The 20,458-nt window shown below is 39.7% G+C and overlaps 1 protein-coding gene across 1 annotated transcript in view; it reads right to left on the reverse strand.

The window, feature by feature from the left end:
- NLRP13 (NLR family pyrin domain containing 13) overlaps positions 1-17,208 on the reverse strand; it is a 32,843-nt gene extending 15,635 nt beyond the window's left edge. The window contains exons 1-2 of the mRNA XM_058530786.1: positions 16,908-17,208; positions 278-1,865 (exon numbers count right to left, since the gene is read on the reverse strand). Coding sequence (XP_058386769.1) covers positions 278-1,865; positions 16,908-17,208 — 1,889 coding nt within the window. The remainder of the gene's footprint in view (positions 1-277; positions 1,866-16,907) is intronic.
- Between the last annotated feature and the right edge of the window lie 3,250 nt (positions 17,209-20,458).

The following is a 20,458-nucleotide window of genomic DNA, read 5'->3' on the forward strand; positions in this document are numbered from 1 at the left end:
TGCAAGTAGGTGTCTTAGCACAATGCCTGGCACATAAACCTTCAATATGCAGTGCCTGAGATACAAGATCTACCTCTAAGCAGATCCATTAAAGTAGCCAGGGAATCCTACACGATACCGAAAGGAAAGCACAAGATGGAGCTGATCTAGAATGTTCGGTCAATCGTAACCACTGACAACACAACAATAACAGATTTCCAGTTTTTCATGGAAGAACTTGGGCAGAGCCCATGAAGATGAGAGAAGGTCAGGAATGAAATGGTTTTGCAATACTCACTCCAGAGTTTCCAAGTCAAAAGTCAATTCTGTGTGAGAGATGGGACCACTGACAGATAGCCTTAGTTTACTCAACCTTTGACAGAGCTTTAGGCAAAACGAAGAAACTCGGAGTTGTAGATGTCCAAAAATGTTGAGGTCAGCTTCAAGGAGGTGATTCAAAATTTGCCTTACAAAGTTTTCCTCCTGAGTCTCATATAAGCACTGAAAAAACTGTAGGAATTCAAACCGGATGGAGACAGGGTCAAACTTATCTAACTCTTCTGCCCATTCTAATAATTCGTCCATTATCCTGGGAGACATCTTACAATGCAAAGTATCTTCCAGTTCTCTTGTTATGTCTCTTTTTAAAAGACCAAAGAAAAACAGAGCCATCTGATTCCAATAGAAGTTTGTGTCAGCCAAGGCATCATTCAGTAGTACTCTCATCTCTTGATGCTTTGTGGGACCACCAAAGGATCCTTCTGTTCCCCCGAGCACATAGAACATGGCCCCAAAAAACACCTGGAAACTTTGGTGAGTGAAGGTAATGCAATCCTCACAGCCACTGACCTTTTGAAGAATATTCAACCTGAAGAGAGAATCAATGAGAGGTACTTCCAAGCGCCGGTGTTCAATGACCTCTTTTGCAAATGTAAAGTTCGAAAACCACATCCCCTCTGCAGCCAGAGAGCAGAGGGCCCTCCACTGTTCTGGCCAGTTCTGATCTGACAAACTCACCTCTGCTGTTGTGAACAAGCTGGAGAAAAAATAGGCATACAGACTGGTGGTGGTCTGGGTGCTCAGTTGGAAATGAGGATTTCTCCCTATCTGCCGCCTCAGGCAGGAACACACAGTCCAGCACACCAGGGGGGCAGAGCAGGAATGAAACAGAGTTTCATTTCTTCTTATCCAATGCAAGATTTTCTTGGCTTTGTTTTGGTCACCAAAGTACCTGATGAAATACTCCTCCCGGTCTCCCTCTGTGAATCCTGAGATTAGTACAAACCATGGATTCAATAACAACTTTTTAAGATCTCCACCTCTATAGTCCCTTGTTGTAATCAGTAAGGTAGCTGTGGGAACCAATTCTTTCTTCAACAAGTGGAGTAGGATTCTGGCCACTGGGAGCTTCTGGTACCAGTCTGTATATGGCGGGCTATTGTCCCACTTGGAAGGCAAGGTTATTTCCTCAAAGCCATCAATGATGAACAGGAGCCTCTCAGGGTGACACATGAACTCTTCAATGGGGGCCTGAGACTCAGGCCAGTCTTGGGAAAGCAGGTCTGCAAAGGTGATATCCTCCATCTCTTCCACTTTATGGCAGCTGATATAGAAAACATAGGAGAACCTGTGCTGAAAGAGAAAGCCCTCTGCCCAATGCAGCATGACCTTCATTGCCAGGGTGGTCTTCCCAACTCCTGCCCTACCCTCCAAGACTATCGTCTGGGGCTGGGCTCCAATCCTATTAGGATACAGGAGGCTCTTCAGTTCTTCATGTTCCTGCTCTGTCACATTGCGGAGATATATGTGATCTTCAGGCCATGGGATATGGTCCCACATCACCAATATTTTAGCCTTCATCTTCTCTCTATATATTCTTCTGGGTACTAAAGCAGATAAGTGAGGCAAAACACAACAAAGCAATGGTCAGAATGAATTTCAGCGTTAGGAATTATTCAATAATGAAATTCCTATATGCAGCCCTGAACAAGACAGAGAAGCTCTGCCTTCAAGGGTCTAACTTTTAGGAGGAGGGGTGTGGTGATGGAAAGTTGCAAAAGGTAGCAAAATTTAGATAGTTTGATGATACAAACACAAAACATAGAACAACCTAAGAGAGATCAAGAATGCTGTTAGAAGAGGGGAAGGGATCAGTAGAGGCTTCTGCATGAGAGTTGACACCTTAACTATGAGAAGAAGCCAGGATGAGATGTAGAAAGAGATGCTTTCAGGCAGGGTGAACAGCTGGTACAAATGCCCTGAGACAGGAATGAGAACATTCTGGAGCATTTTGACCTAGTGAGATGCCTGGTAGGCGGTGAATTCGACCATCTGGAGGGGCTAGATTGTGAATCTCTTTGTTTTGAAGGCCAAGGGATGCCAAGCCATAGTTTGTATTTTTAAAAGATCACCGTTCTAGAGAGCCTATTCAAGGAAATAATAGCTGAAAATTTCCCAAATCTGGGGAAGGAGCAGGAAATACCAGTAAGCGAAGCCAACAGGACTCCTATATATATTAACAGACAAAGGCCTTCACCACGACACCTAGTGGTAAGGCTAGCCAGGGTCAACGACAAAGAAACAATATTAAGGGCAGCTAGACAAAAACAAAAAATAACGTACAAAGGAACTCCCATCAGGCTCTCAGCGGATTTCTCAACAGAAACTTTTCAGGCTAGAAGAGACTGGAATGATATATTCAAAATACTAAAAGACAAAAACTTTCAGCCAAGAATACTCTATCCAGCAAAAATATCCTTCAAATATGATGGAGAAATAGTAACTCTCCCAGATAAACAAAAGCTAAGGGAGTTCATGGCCACGAGACCGCCACTACAAGAAATACTCAAGAAGGCCCTCAGGCCCGAAAACAAGAAGAGAAAGGGAACACAAAGCTTGGAGTAAGGAGAAAAGTAGGCAGACAAAATCAGAGAAATAGCAGATCTTTACCGGAATAGGTTAGCAACCACTTAAATACTAAACTCAAAGATCAAAGGAAGAAATTCACCAAAAATAAATTTAACCTCATCACTGTAAACACACAGCCACAACACAAGATAGAATAAGGTATAACAAGAGCAACTTAGAAGGGGAAGAGGAAAGTGACTGAATTGACTTAGTATAAGGAAATAGGAGGCTATCAGATAATGGACTATCTCATACAGAAGATTTTTTGCCCAAACCTCAAGGTAACCACTAAACAAATAATCAAATTAAAACCACATATGATAAACAAAGAGAAAACTAGAAGAATCATAAGACAGAACAACCAAACTGAATTGGCAGTCCAAAACAAATGGGACAAGAAACAAAGGAAATGCAAAAGAACCAGAAAATAAGTGACAAAACAGCAACATTCAACCCTCATATTTCAATAATTACCCTAAATGTAAATGGATTGAACTCTCCAATCAAAAGATACAGAGTGGCAGGATGGATTAAAAAGCAAGACCCAACAATATGCTGCCTTCAGGAAACACATCTTAGCACTAAAGACAAGCACAGGCTCAGAGTGAAAGGATGGAAGACAATACTCCAAGCTAATGGCAAACAAAAGAAAGCAGGTGTTGCCATACTCATATCAGACAAAGTAGACTTCAAGATAAAACAGGTTAAGAAAGACAAAGAAGGGAAATATATAATGATAAAAGGGACACTCCATCAAGAAGACATATCACTTATAAATATATATGCACCCAACATAGGAGCACCAATGTACATAAAACAACTATTAGCAAACCTAAAAGGAGAAATCAACAACAACACAATAATAGTAGGGGATCTTAACACCCCACTTACAGCAATGGATAGATCATCCAGACAAAAAGTTAATAAAGAAATATTAGACTTAAATGAAAAACTGGACGAGATGGACCTAGTAGACATATACAGAGCACTCCACCCAAAAACAGCTGACTACACATTCTTCTCAAGCGCACATGGAACATTCTCTAGGATAGACCATATGTTGGGAAACAAAGCAAGCCTCAATAAATTTAAGAGGATTGAAATCATAACAAGCATCTTTTCAGACCATAAGGCTATGAAACTGGAAATGAACCAGGAAAAAAAAGCTGGGAAAGTGACAAAAATGTGGAGATTAAACAACATGCTACTGAACAACCAATGGATCATTGATGAAATTAAAGGAGAAATCAAAAACTATCTGGAAACAAACGAAAATGATAACATGCCATATCAAACCATATGGGATGCAGCAAAAGCGGTCCTGAGAGGGAAACTCATAGCGATACAAGCCCACCTTAACAAACAAGAAAAAGCCCTAATAGGCAACCTTAAATTACACCTAACAGAACTAGAAAAAGAAGAACAAACAAAGCCCAAAGCCAGCAGAAGGAGAGAAATAATAAAAATCAGAGCAGAAATAAATGATATTGAGACCAAAAAAACAGTAGAAAGGATTAATGAAACAAAGAGTTGGTTCTTCGAGAAGATAAACAAAATAGACAAACCCTTAGCCAGGCTAACTAAGAAAAAAAGAGAAAAGGCTCAAGTAAATAAAATTAGAAATGAAAGAGGAGAAATTACAACGGATACCATGGAAATACAGAGGATTATAAGAGAATACTATGAGAAATTATATGCCAACAAATCGGACAATCTAGAAGAAATGGATAAATTCTTGGACTTATACAACCTCCCAAAATTGAACCAAGAAGAAGTGGAGAATCTGAATAGACCAATCACAAGTAAAGAGATTGAAATAGTAATCAAAAACCTCCCAAAAAATAAAAGTCCAGGACCAGATGGCTTCTCCAGTGAATTTTACCAAACATTCAAAGAAGATTTAATACCCATCCTCCTCAAACTATTCCAAAAAATAGAGGAAGATGGAACACTTCCTGAATCATTCTACGAGGCCAACATCACCCTGATACCGAAACCAGACAAAGACAATACAAAGAAAGAAAATTACAGGCCAATATCGCTGATGAACATTGATGCAAAAATCCTCAACAAAATATTGGCAAACCGAATACAACAATATATTAAAAAGATCATACACCATGATCAAGTGGGATTTATACCAGAGACGCAGGGATGGTTCAACATCCGCAAATCAATCAACGTGATACATCACATCAACAAAACAAAGAATAAAAACCACATGATCATCTCAATAGACGCAGAGAAGGCATTTGACAAGATACAACATCCATTTATGATAAAAACTCTCAATAAATTGGGAATAGAAGGAAAGTACCTCAACATAATAAAGGCCATATATGACAAACCCACAGCTAACATCATACTCAACGGGGAAAGACTGAAAGCCATTCCTCTGAGAACAGGAACGAGGCAGGGCTGCCCACTCTCACCACTCCTGTTCAACATAGTACTGGAGGTTTTGGCCAGAGCAATTAGGCAAGAAAAAGGAATAAAAGGAATCCAAATAGGTAACGAAGAAGTGAAACTCTCACTATTTGCAGATGACATGATTGTATATATAGAAAACCCTAAAGAATCTGTTGGAAAACTGTTAGAAACAATCAACAACTACAGCAAAGTTGCAGGGTACAAAATCAATCTACAAAAATCAGTTGCATTTCTATATGCTAATAATGAACTAACAGAAAGAGAGCTCAAAAAGATAATACCATTTACAATTGCATCAAAAAGAATAAAATACCTAGGAATAAATCTTACCAAGGAGGTGAAGGACCTATACAATGAGAACTACAAGACATTATTGAGGGAAATCAACGATGACATAAAGAAATGGAAAGATATCCCATGCACGTGGATTGGAAGAATAAACATAGTTAAAATGTCTATATTACCTAAAGCAATCTACAGATTCAATGCAATCCCAATCAGAATCCCAATGACATTCTTCACAGAAATAGAAAAAAGAATACTAAAATTTATATGGGGCAACAAAAGACCCCGAATAGCTAAAGAAATCCTAAAGAAAAAGAACAAAGCAGGAGGCATCACAATTCCTGACTTCAAAACATACTACAAAGCAATAGTAATCAAAACAGCATGGTACTGGTACAAAAACAGACACACAGATCAATGGAACAGAATTGAAAGCCCAGAAATAAAACCACACATATACGGACAGCTAATTTTCGACAAAGGTGCTAAGGACATGCAATGGAGAAAGGAAAGTCTCTTCAATAAATGGTGTTGGGAAAACTGGACATCCACATGCAAAAGAATGAAAGTGGACCATGTGCTATCGCCATACACAAAAATTAACTCAAAATGGATCAAAGACCTGAAGGTGAGACCTGAAACTATAAAACTCATAGAAGAAAATATAGGCAACACACTATTTGACATTGGGTTTAAAGGAATCTTTTCGGATGACATGCCTACCCAGACTAGGGAAACTAAAGAAAAAATAAACAAGTGGGACTTTATCAGACTAAAGAGCTTTTATAAGACAAATGAAATCAGAATCAAGATGAACAAACAACCAACCAGCTGGGAGAGAATATTTGCAAAACATACATCTGACAAGGGGTTGATCTCCATAATATATAAAGAACTCACACAATTGAACAACAAAAAAACAAACAACCCGATCAAAAAATGGGCAGAGGAAATGAACAGACACTTCTCCAAGGAAGATATACAGATGGCCAATAGGCACATGAAAAGATGCTCAACATCACTAATCATCAGGGAAATGCAAATCAAAACGACACTAAGATACCACCTCACGCCCGTTAGAATGGCTATAATCACCAAGACAAAAAACAACAAATGTTGGAGAGGATGTGGAGAAACAGGAACCCTCATACACAGCTGGTGGGAATGCAAATTGGTGCAGCCTCTATGGAAAACGGTATGGAGATTCCTCAAAGAATTAAAAATAGAGATGCCCTATGATCCAGCCATCCCACTACTGGGAATCTATCCAACGCACCTGAAATCAACAATCCAAAGAGGCTTATGCACCCCTATGTTCATTGCAGCATTATTCACCATAGCCAAGAAGTGGAAGCAACCTAAGTGTCCCTCGACTGACGATTGGATTAAGAAAATGTGGTATATATATACAATGGAATACTACTCAGCCATAAAAAAAGACAAAATCGTCCCATTTGCAACAACATGGATGGGCCTGGAGCGTATTATGTTAAGTGAAATAAGCCAGAAAGAGAAAGACAAACACTGTATGATCTCACTCATATGTGGAATATAAACCAACACATGGACAGAGAAAACTGGACTGTGGTTACCTGGGAAGTGGGGGTGGGGGGTGGGCACAAGGGGTGAAGGGAGTCATATATGGGGTGATGGACAAACAAAAATGTACAACCCAAAATTTCACAATGTTAGAAACCATTAAATTATCAATAAAAAAATATATATATATAAAAAAAAAAAAAAAAAAAAAAAAAAAAAAAGATCACCGTTCTTTGGAGAACGGATTATGGTGCAGCAAAGGAGGCCATGAGACCGGGTTAGGAAGCTACTACTGTTATCTAAGTGACAGCTGATATGTTCAGTCAAACATACCCATTGATGACATAACAACAACAGATCCTTCGTTCTTTGTAGAAGACCTTGGACAGAGCCTGTGAAGAACTGGAACATAGTATTAGAAAGAAAATAAATGGATTTAGGGTATATATTGAGAGTAGAGCCAATAGGATTACTAGTGATTTATAGCAAGGGGGTGGGAAATGCTAAGGCAAATAGAGTTGGAGATGCATTCTAGGTTTTTGGCTTAAATATCTGGGTGGATGGTGACTCCGTTTACCAGGAATGTATGTATGTATATACATATATATAAAGATCCTGGTGGAGAAAGCATGAGACTAGGAAGATCAAAGAGCCACCGTCACATTTTTTCCAAGATCTAGAACTGATACTTAAGACTGTGATGCTTTGTCAATACTTCTTTGCACCTCAGTTCCCTTGTCTATAAATTCCAAACGAGCAGGAAAGAATGGAAACGCACTTTTCCATTACCCACCAAAAGGGAAATGTCATCTTCTGGGGATGGGGTCCCGGGCAACATTCTATTCAGATGATAAAGGTCTCTGAAGGCTGGCGCTTCTCAAATGTTCAACCTTCCAGAACTTCAACCCACCTCCAGAAAAGGACTATTATTCTGGATGGATCAAATCCCAAGACTTGATCACTCAACCTTTAAGAAATGGATCTTACGGACCAAAGGAGTGACTCACATAGGATCTGCTCCCCCAGAATGAGTCAAGCCATCTCTGCCCTGCTCGCCTCGATTTCTCTTCAATGCAGCAAGAGTTTGGTGAAATCTAAAACTCCACTGGATCTGAAACTCAGGTGGCAATTGTAGCAGAGGCACCCTTTGACCTAACCAAGTTGGGAATGAGTCTGGCCACCCAGAAGTTGTAAAGCTGAGCACAAAAGCACCACGCATATATTCAAGAGAGAAAAATTGCGAAAGGGAGAATACTTGCCGTCTATGTGACAGACCAAGAGGTCATTTCCATATGCAATGTGCTCTTACAAGTCAGTAAGAAGAGAACAGCGCTCAAAAGAAAAATGGGGTGGGGGGGAGGCTAAAATGACATGTGGCAAGAAAGAAAAAAAGCTCAAAGCAATTATGGTTTTCAACTCACTAATAGAATGAATGAAAACCAAATGTTAAATCAGGGCAGTATTTTGATCAATTTGGCAAATATTTGAAAGAATCTATGTTGATAGCAGGACAGAAAAACAGAGACCCACAGAATCATTGGGGACATCGTTTTATACAGCTTTTCAGAAGATCAATTTGATGGCAAAGTTTAGGTTATGTAAGGGATTTGATCTAGGAGTTCTGGTTTAGGAATGTTTTCTACAGAAATACTTGGAGATGTGCAATGTCATGGATGTTTATCAAAGTATTGTTTAATATTAAAAAAAAAACCTGGAAACCTAGATTTCTATCAACAGGAGAAGGTTAGATATAGACCATGATACATCCATATGGATATATCCACATATTGATACAATGGTTTATTGAGTAGCTGTTAAGACATGATAAAGATATCAGATGACAAAAGCAGTGTAGAACTGATGTGTGATCTAATTTATGACTAAAAAGCTGGAAGAAAAAAGACTAAATTTTTTAAATGGCTACCTTTGTATAATTAATTGGTTGTATAGGAAATGGGAGATTTTTAAAATATTGAGCATATTGTACTATTTACATTGTTTGTTTAATCACTTTACTCTGACCAGGAAACAGAAAACTCAGGAAACCAAAAACTGCTCCAAAAGTTATTAAAAAAAATATTTAAGGAGATATTACAACTATTGAAAAGGATACTATTGAGGAGAAATGGATTTAACAGTTTTTATGTCAAAAATACTATTGATGGAATAATATTTTTCATGGAAGGTATGATAGAAAGTTAAAGTAATCTTTCAAATTATAATAAAAATAAAGATGGAAGCATGGAAGGGAAAAGGGTAAGAAAATTAGATGTTAATCCCAAGAAACACGACACCTAATTAGAGTTTCAGAAAAAATAGAACAGAGAAGGAATGATCAGTGTCAAAGAGATAACTCAAGAAAATTTGAGAATGGAAGGACACATTTTTAAATTTAAATTTAAAGGTCCCACTTAGTATTCAACTCAATTAAGAGGATAAGGCCCAGAACCTAGTTGCACCACAACACTTCACAACACAGGGGTGGAGGACCCCAAAAGTGTTCATAGCGTAAAAGATAGGTCACATCCAACATAAAGAATCAAAATGGCATCAGATTTATCACCACTGGGCACCAGAGGACATCAGAACACCAGAAACATTGGGGAAGAGTGAATCTCAACCTGGAATATTGCACCCAAACCATTCATCAAAATGTGCACTAGAAGCCACTATGGAAAACAGTATGGATATTTCTCAAAAAATTAAAAATAGAAATACCATATGATCCAGCTACTCCACTTCAGGGTATTTATCCAAAGAACATGAAAACACTAATTTAAAAAGGTATATGCATTCCAATGTTCATTGCAGTATTATTCACAATAGCCAAGACTTGGAAGCAACCTAAGTGCCTAACAACAGATGAATGGATAAAGAAGATGGGGTATATAGACACAATGGAGTACTACTCAGCCATAAAAAAATATGAAATCGTGCCATTTGCACCAACATAGATGGACCTTGAGGGTATTATGCTAAGCTAAATAACTCAGACAGAGAAAGACAAACACCATATGATTTCACTTACATGTGGAAGATAAACAAACCCATAGATACAGAGAAGAGATTGGTAGTTACCAGAGGGGAAGGGGGTGGGGGGTGGGCAAAAGTCGTAAAGGGACACATGTATGGTAATAGATGGAAATTAGACTTTTGGTGGTGAACACAATGCAGTCCATACAGAAATTGAAATATAATGATGTACACCTGAAATTTATATAATGTTATAAACCAATGTGACCTCAATAAAATTTTTTTTAAATGTGCACTAGGGAAATTTTCAATCAGGCAAGCTCGCAAAAATACCATCTCACAGTGACATTTTTCAATAAGTTATTATAGAATGAGTTCCCTGAGACAGTGGTGAGACAGACAGATGGATGGACATGGGATCTACGGGGTAAAGAGGAGAGGCCACATTCCAGAGTAGAAAATGCAATTTCAGACTAAATGAAGTCTAGGATGAGAGCTATGTGACAACCAATACAGACTGAAGATGAGTGTGGGGCTTCAGGAAATTGTCTAGAAGTAATGACAAGGGAGCTGATGGACTCCTTGATATGCTCGATTGTGTTATACTTCCCAAAAAATTTTGGAATGATATAGTAACAGCATAGAAAGTTAAACCAAAAAAAGCAATTATTAACTCAAACAAAAACAGGAAATGATTCCCCCAAAAACGTATATGTAGTGGGCTGAATAGTGGCCCCCAAAAAGATATGTCCACATCCTAATCCCCAGAACATCTTGTGGCAAAAGAGTGATATTACTTTATGTGGCAAAAATGAGATTAAGGACCTTGAGAAGAGAAGCTTATTCTGGATTTCCCTAAATGCAATCAAATATGTTTCTACAAGAGAGAGGCAGAGAGAGTTCTGAGACAAAAAAAGAGAAAGAGGCCATGTAACCACAGAGGCAGAACTTGAGAGTGATGCAGCCGCAAGCCCAAGAATGCTGGAAGCCACTAGAAGCTGGGAAAATGGGGGACTGATTCTTCCCTCAAGCCTCTGGAGGAAGCATGGCCCTGCCGACACCTTGATATTGGACTTCCAGCCTCCAGCACTGTGACAGAATAAACTTCTGTTGTTTAAGCCACCAGTTTGTGGTAATTTATTACAGCAGTCCTTGAAAACAAACATAGCATGTAATCTTGATTGATTATGTGGCTCAGCATCAATTTATTTCCAATGGCACTGAATACCTATTCCTTCAAAAAAAATGACAACTTTATTGGAGGATAGAAGAGAGGAGAGATATTTACCTACCATGACGAGAAGTCAGTATATAATTGATTGAAAAACTAAGAAATAGGAGTGTATGTTAATCACTTTTGAGCATGGAAATAAATGGCAAAAGTGGCAGCCAAGAGTGGCATGTGGTTGCTTCTGCAGAACAGAACTCAAGGGTTGGGCAAAGAATTGATGCTTTTCATTCTATGTTTTGCATTTCTGTGATTCTTTTTGGATTATACACAAGTACATGTATTTCTCTGATAAAACTAAACTTGTTCCATAACTGTACATATTAATTTATCAACATGAAGATCTCCATGGGGCCACCGGTACCAAAAATACAGCTACCTATTAATGCAACATAATTACAAAGTCCAGAAGACACTGGTGTCTAAGAACTTAGAGTAGAAACAGAGAGAATGTCCAGTTTACGGTAACTTATTATTCAGTAAGCAGTACTGGAAGAACAGGTTGGCAAGAGTGTAATTTCCTGCATGCTACAAATTGAAGAAACTTTCAGAGGAGGTGGCAAATGTGGACCCAGTAAAATGAACTCTCCATCAAGCAATTTGTCCTTGATCATCATAAAATAGTGTACAAACCTGTTTCTTCCTCTGGCATCCCTGGTTCTTCTTGGTTGGGATCTTGAGGTTCCCGTGCCTGTGCAATCTCTGAAACAGAGTGATGATGGGATCTTGAGATACCCCGGTCTGAAAATTGGTTGTCAATGATGGATGCTCTCAGTAGAACCAGCTATTTCTCCAACAAGCTTGGGATCGAAGAGGCTGAAGGAATCAAGCCCCATCAACCCAACTACTTTGGGAACATGCTACTTTGCAAAGACCACAGTACACATCAAGCGCATTCCTGACCCAGGGCCCTGGATCCAGCCATCCTCCTGTCTGGAACGATCTTCCCCAGATATCCACTTGGCTCGCTCCCTCACCTCCCAGTCTTTTCTCAAGTTCTACCTCCTCAACAGTGCCTGATGATCCTAATTAATACCGCACCTTATCTGCTACATCACACACCTGAGGCTCTCCCCATCCACCTTACTCTCTCTTTTCCATTGCACTTCTCACCTTCTAACATACCATATAAGGTACTTATTTACCCTATCCATTAATGTCTTGCCCTACTACAGGGGGAGACGGATGGCTAGTCTCTGTTTGTTCACTGATTTATCCCAAAGTGTAGAATAATGTTGAGCACATAGAAGCTACTCTAATATTTTTGGAATAAAATACCATAGGAAGAGAAGCACCAAGAATTGGGTTCTAACCCCAGCCCCTCATTTTCACACAACCACTCTGAATGTCCTGTTCCTCGTGAGCTCAAGAGCCCCTTCCATTTCTCACTCACACAGTGGTAACTCCTATTCCACTGCCCAGTACTTAGCTGCTATGAGCCAGTGCCCCATGTAGGATTTGAATCTAAAGGGGATATGGCTCTAACATTTATGATTCCATTGGTTTTCAAGGTTTACGGGACTTGATCTGTCTAGCTACGCAGGTCCTGGGCTTTCTTCTCATGCTCTATGTTTCTTTGGAGAAGAAGAATCCATCATTCTCCACCAATGGTGGCCTTGGCCAAAAAAAACAATTCTGTGGAGCCCCTGTGCCCCGCTTCCACATACTTGAGCTGAATTCTGTTGTGGATTAGCTAGCCCTCTTAGCATCAGGGAATCTGAATAGGAAACTTTTCCCAGGCATAACCCACTAAGGCCAAGATTGTCCCTTATCGTTGGTTCCGTTTATCTGTAAGCCAACTACATGACATGTAGCATTCCTCTGTTGCAAATAATCCCAATGATGTGAGCCTTCCAGACCATAGCTCTGCTGTCAACTATCAGGTGCCACAATCTGTATCTTGACACATTAAGTTGAAGACTCTAGATGTAGCTGGGGTACCTGTCAAAACAGCCAGGCTGGTCCAGATGAACAGCCTGGAATTTAGGTCCAATTCCTTTAAAAAAAAAAAAGAAAGAATCTCAACTCTGACTTCCCTTTGGCCATCTATGGGTCCTGTTGAACTCCAGATCCTCCCACCCCACATTTGTTGGAATAGTCTTGGGTCAGGTTGAGGGTGTACACAGTGAGACAGCAAAGACCCTCCCAGTTCTGATACTGCCCATCTGGCCTCATCCGCAAACCAGCATCTGGAAAAAACCAGGGAAGATGATGCTATTAGAAAAAAAACTACCCCAAAGACGAGTGAGTGATTGAGAACCTACTTTGTTCCCAATGCCTTCTAAGCATTTCATCCTAGAGACTCAGAGGTAGGTACAGTTAGCACCGTTTTTAAAAAGAGAGAATGGGGCCCAGTGGTAAACCATTTGCCCAGGGTTACAATTAATTAAGCGGAACCAGCCCCTGAACCCAAGCAGTCTGATGCTAGAACTTGAGTTCTTAAACCCTGTCTTGACATGAGTGCAGCCATGTTTGGCCGCTCCATTGACCTACAGCCACCAGCACAAAAAGAAATACAAAGCTGCTTTCTGCGTGGTGGGAACTGGCCCTTCTCTCACGGAGGGAGTTGCAAGTTGTAACATTTCAAGGCTCTTGGAGCGTCGTAGCACGGGATGGACTGGCCATCTGTGCCGGGCTGGGACGATAACCAAAGAGAACAATGCACGTACACAACTACTGGGCTGGGACGTTAGCCAGGGGGCTCAGTGCACGTACGCCACTGATAACCATTTTGTGCATGGGAACACTAAATGCTTGCTCTGCAAACTCTGTAATTGCTTACTCTGAAAATTACTGATGGTATAAAAACTGCTGGAAACTGAGACCCGGTGAGAGTTCCACCTGTGGAAGGGACACCTTGCCCAGGACGTGTGATCCTTGCCCAGCCGCGTCGATTGACAGAGCTCTCCCGGCAGTGGGGCGTGGATGTTGTGAGTAACTGATTTGATGTGAAGCAATTGATTTGATATGAAGTAATTGATTTGATGTGTTCTCTTTTCGGTTAACCTGGTGTTTCTCTTTCTGGTTGATTTGTGTCATTTCTCTTCAGCCGATGTGGGTGTTTTCCCTTTCCAGTCGGGCTGATGTTTTTTTTCCCTCTTAATATTTGACCTATTTGGATCTGTTTGCAGACTGTCACCTTTACTATCCTCTATATAATAAAATATACCTTCAGTCCATTTTTTTGGAGTGGAAAGTGTCTTTTACGTCTCCGATCGAATCCCCGAACCTCTCATAACAACCCATAGTCTCCAAAAGGCAGTATACTTGTGCCTGTAAACACACGTGCATTCACAAACTCGTTCACAAATACATTTCTACAGCACTGTTCAAGCACAGGGACACTTGCTGTGCCATGTTTCCTAGAAGATGGAGCTGATGGGGGCAGTACAAGTTATCCTGGCTGGCCCACTGGACCTTTTTATCACCTCCCGCATTGCTAGTGAGATGGATGTGATCTAGGGCTTCCTCGTGTATAAGAGGTATCTCTGCAAGCCCCACCCCTTTAGAAGGCCAAGTGGGAACCTGATAAGGACCAGAGAGAAGGGGATCCTGCAATATGCCTTGTCTGGCTCTATAGGCTTCAAGAAGGGTGTCGACATTACTGTTCAGGACCAGTAACCAGAAAGGAAGTTCTTCTTTGAACAACATTCTCCTCTGTGCAAATATCTCCCTCTGGGATTGCCAATCAGAAACACGATTTAAGGATTCTAGATCCCATTTTAGCTCTCTGCTCAACATCTGCTTATTCCAGACAAGAGTACATGAGGGCTTTAAAATGAAGGGGTAAGGGGAGGAGGGAGAAGGAGGAGAGAGAGAAGAAGGGAATCTAGTCTTCATCCATCCTCCTGCCCACCAGAAGAAGCACAAAGCCTGACTCTTCAATGCCCAAAGCTCTGATAGGGGAGACTTCATGTTGCCAACTCCCATCCCCCCTCCTTAGAACTCATGCCCTCATTTGGGTGCAAGAGAAGCAATATATGGTCTGGCACAGATCCTCTGGAGACCCTCTGCCAGGGTTCACGTCCAATCTCTGTGACCTTGGGCAATTTACTTCAGCTCTGTGCCTCAGTTTCCTTGTCTGTGATACAGCAATAACAGGACTTCCCTCTAACGAGAGAAGGGAAAAGTAAGGACCAATGTACAGAGAGTGTTAAGATCAATGCCTGGCTTGCAACAGATACTGGCAAAAGTTACAATTATTCTCTACAGGTCAGAGAGGCAGCCAGTCCTGCCACAAAGTGACATAGCGTTCCTAAAACACTGCAGTGGGTAAGGCTGCATGAAAAAAACCACTTGAGTTTTTATTTTACAGAAAAACGGAATCAATGATACGTTAAAAAAGATAGAAACAATAAAAACAGAAGCACAGTTTTACACTTGCTAACTGGTTATGAAACACTTTACTATTACAAACATTTTACTATTACAATAAATAAAGACTACAGTGCTGTAATAAATAGATAAATACTACAACACTGCAGTCAATAGATAAATACTATAGCACTGCAACAGGTAAATACTACAGTGCTACAATAAATAAATACTACAATGCTACAATAAATAAATACTAAAGCACTACAACCAATACTACAGTGCTACAATACTACACTGCTACAATTAATACTACAATGCTACAATAAATACTATAGTGCTACAATAAATACTACAGTGCTACAATAAATAAATAAATGCTACAGTGCTACAATAGATAGATAACTAAATACTACAGCACTATAATAGGCATATGAATAAACACTACAGTGCTACAATAGATAACGAAATACTACAGTGCTACAATAAATACTACAGTGCTACAATAAATAAATGCTACAGTGCTACAATAGATAGATAACTAAATACTACAGCACTCTAATAGACAGATGAATAAATACTACAGCATCACTATAGGTAGATGAATAAATAGTATAACGCTACAACGAATATGGCGTAGTACTTTACCTTGAAAAAGACATGAAGGTTGCTTGTGGGTGTGGGAAGTGTTGCAGCTTGTGCAGTTTTGTGAAGTGGTGGAAGAAGAGTGATCTGAAACCAGACAAAGTTCTGGATGGATGTGGCTCATACTTAGGTAGCTGGTAGATGTTTGAGGTGCGTGCATGTGTGTGCTTTGTATGTTCCTACATGGCTTGGCTCATCTGGGTGCCATTTAGTTTTTCATTTTGTTTTTGTTTTTTTACATTTACCTAGTATTTCTCTCGAGAAAAAAATCGTGCATAAGCAAACATGAAATTCTTGTTATGCTCCAATCGTTCCCTAATACAACAATCGCATTGGAACAAAGTCGCATTTTCGGAAGAAGCCCTGTGACAGAGCTAAATGTGCCCCTTTCAATTCCTTCTTCTTGTTTTTGATTACCATTCTTTCCCAGGTTAGAGCACCAAAACTTTATACCTTTAATCTTTAAAACTTCATAGCCCAGCAGGGAGATTCTTTCTTAAGGATAGGCTAGCAATTTAGAATGACCCCGTAAAAACTCAGCAGCAACCTCCTTGCTCCCATGAGCACCAGGCAGCCGTCCCTCTGTCCCTCTTATGGACCCACTCACCATTCATCTTCGCTCTAACTTCCTCACATAATGAAGTCAGATTCATCTTCTCGAAGATTCTGAGGGTCACTTCCCATAACTGCCTTTCTGGAAAGTATTCATTCAACAGACACAACAGATTAGTGGGATTAACGGCTTTCAAGTTTGCCCAGGGGATCTTCTGGAAGTTCTCAGGCAGCAGCTGTGGGCACTGGAGGCAAAGTTTGAATTCCTCCAGCTGATACTGATCCAGGCCCATAAGGTAAGACAGAAGCTTCTCATAGGAACCGTCGTCTACAGAGATGTTAGTAGAGGAGTTCATCTTGCCCAATACCCAAGATTTCCAGCGTCATTCAAGAACTGTTATGTCCACAAAACAAGTAGGACCTACAGAAAAGAAAAACAGACTTGAAACCATAAGCCATGACTTGCGCCTCCTCCAAAACTGTCTAATCTATATACCTTCTCCGTTTATTTTGTCCTTATAGCACTGCCTCATTGCACACTTATTTATCCATCTCTCTTCCACAAGAATGTAAGCTCCCTTTGAACAGAGACCTTGCCCGTTCTTGGCTGTATCATCAGTGCCTGGTGCACACAAGGCACTCAGCTATAAGGAGAAGGAATAAATGATACTAAGCACCTACTCTATACCATGAATTGTTGCCCTCATTTCATTCTCTAAACAACCAGTGACACATGGGTATGTGTATTATCTATTTTATAAAAGGGACAATGAAATGACATCTTCAAATTGTTGTGAAGAAAAAGAAAATACTCTGCCCACCTGGATTCTATGTCCAGTGAAAATGTCCTGTAAAAATGAAGACAAAATAGAGGAAGATTGGCACAGATGTTAGCTCAGGGCAAATCTTCCTCACCAAAAAGAACAAGAGAAATGAAGACAAAATCAAGATGTTTCCAGTCAAAAGCTGAGTTGCCAGGGGCTGGAGGTGGGGGAAATGGGGAGATGTTGGTCAAAGGGCATAAATTTTCAGTAAGAAGATGAATAAGTTCTGGGGATCTCAGGTACAGTGTGGTGACTATAGTTAGCAATACTGTATTGTATACTTGAAATTTGCTAAGAGAAGATCTTTAGTATTCTCACCATTAAAAAAAAAAAAGGGTAACCCTGTGAGTTGATGGTTATGTTAATTAACTTGATTGTGGTAATCATTTCATAATGTATACATACGTCAAATCATCCAGTTGTACACCTTTTAAAAAATCATTTTGTACAACTTAAATATATACAACTTTTGTTGATCTTACCTCAAGAAAGCAGCAAAATTTTAACGTTTTTAAAAAAGCCAAGAGGATTCATTGCCAGCAGACATAAACCACCAAAAACTATCTAAAAACTTCATCAGATGGAAGTACACCAGGGCATAAAGGAACAAAGAGCACAGAAGGGGTTGATATATGGATACATGTGAAAGACTATGGACCCTTGACAACAACATTTTGTGGAATTTGTAACATACATAGTAAAATATGAAAACACCACCAGAAAGGATGAGAAGGAAGTACGTGAAGCTCAACTGTTTCAAGGTTCTTGTATTCATCAGATCACCTGACGTAATCTCAGGTACACTACTAGTCAAAGATGAATGTTGAGCTCCCTAAGGGAACCACTGTAAGAATAACAAGAGAATGTGTAACTAAAAAATTAATCGAAGAAAAATGGACTAACAGGAAATATTTAATTTATTCAAAATATGATAAGAAAGGAAGAATAAAAGAACAGAAAACAGATGTTGGAAAACAAACAGCAAGATAATGTACTAAAACCTAAATGTGTTAGCAGTTAAATGAACATAAATGGGCTAAACACTAAAGAAGACTGTCACACTGGATTAAAAATAAAAGGCACACTTCAAGTATCAGAGCATAAAACATGTAACGTAAATTAATGAGGAAAAAATGCAGCATGCACACCCCAACCAGAAGAAAACAGGTGTAGCTCTACCATTATCTAAGTAGATTTTAAGGCAAAATTAAATTATCACTAAATAGAGAGGACATTTTATAATAGAATCAATCCAGCAGGAAGATACAGCAAGTCTAAATTCTTATGCTCCTAATAATATATCTTCAAAATATATAAAGCAAAAATAGAACTAAAATGATTAATTGGATATTTAAACACGTATCTCAATAATGAAAGGAAAAAGCAGGAAAAAAAAGTAAGGATATAGAATATTTGAACCACGGAATTAATCAATGAGACCTAATTGACAGATATATATAGAACACTACACCCAATGACTGCAATAAAAACATCCTAATTTTACGAAACGGTCAGAACACTTTAATAGGCACCTCGCAAATGAGGTTATTCAAATGACCTATAAGCCTGACTCATCAGAATTTTTCAGTTAAAACCATAAAGAAATAATACTACACCCCAACCCGAGTGGCTGAAATGATAAGGGCTGACATCACCAAGTGTTGTCAAAGATGGGGAGCAACTGGAACACCCATACATTACTTGTAGGAGCGAAGAGATTCAGCCACTTTGTAAAACTGTTTGCAGCCTGTCCTAAAGCTAAACGTACATACACCCTGCATTCCCCTCCTGACTATATGTCCAAAAGAACATTCACCAAAAGATGTATACAAGGATGTTTATAGCAGCTCTAGTGAATGATAACCAAACACTTGGAAGAACCCAAACGTCCACCAACAAGAGAATGTATAAATCGTTACACCCGTACAATGGAATTCTACAGCAATAAACAAATAACTGATACCTGCAGCTGCACAGGTCAACCTCACAATTATGTTGAGCAAAAGAGACCAGATAACAAAAGGTACACACTGCATAGTATCTTTATGTGAAGTTCAAAAACAGGCAAAAATTAATCTATCGTGATAGAATTTGGAATAGTGGTTAGCTCTGGGGGAGCCAGGGAGGGGGCATTCAGAGGTGTTCTAGGGTACTGGAAACATTCCTTATCTTGAACAGGGACATCATGGTACGTGGGTGTATACATAACATGCATTAAGCCATTGTAAGGGCAAATACAAGTCAAAAATTAAAAAATTTTAATTCTCACTCCTGTAAAAAGGGAAAAGGACTTTCCTCCTTTTTTTTTTTTTTGAACTTCAGCTTTGAGTATAATTAATAAATAAAATTGTAAGATATTTAGGGCCGGCCCGGTGGCGCAAGCGGTTAAGTGCGCGCGCTCCGCTGCGGCGGCCCGGGGTTCGCTGGTTCGGATCCCGGGCGCGCACCGACGCACTGCTTGGTAAGCCATGCTGTGGCGGCGTCCCATATAAAGTGGAGGAAGATAGGCACAGATGTTAGCCCAGGGCCGTCTTCCTCAGCAAAAAAAAAGAGGAGGATTGGCGGATGTTAGCTCAGGGCTGATCTCCTCACAAAAAAAAAAAAAAAAAAAAAAAAATTGTAAGATATTTAAAATGATTTGATATACATATACATTGTGAAAGGATTCCCTCTTCTAATTAATTAACACACCCATCAGCTCACATATTATTTTTTCACAATATATCACCTCATACAGTTTTTGTGTGAGAACATTTGAGTTCTACTCTCTTAGCAAATCTCA

Source organism: Diceros bicornis, chromosome 34, assembly GCF_020826845.1.
Source record: "Diceros bicornis minor isolate mBicDic1 chromosome 34, mDicBic1.mat.cur, whole genome shotgun sequence".
NCBI lineage: Eukaryota > Metazoa > Chordata > Mammalia > Perissodactyla > Rhinocerotidae > Diceros > Diceros bicornis.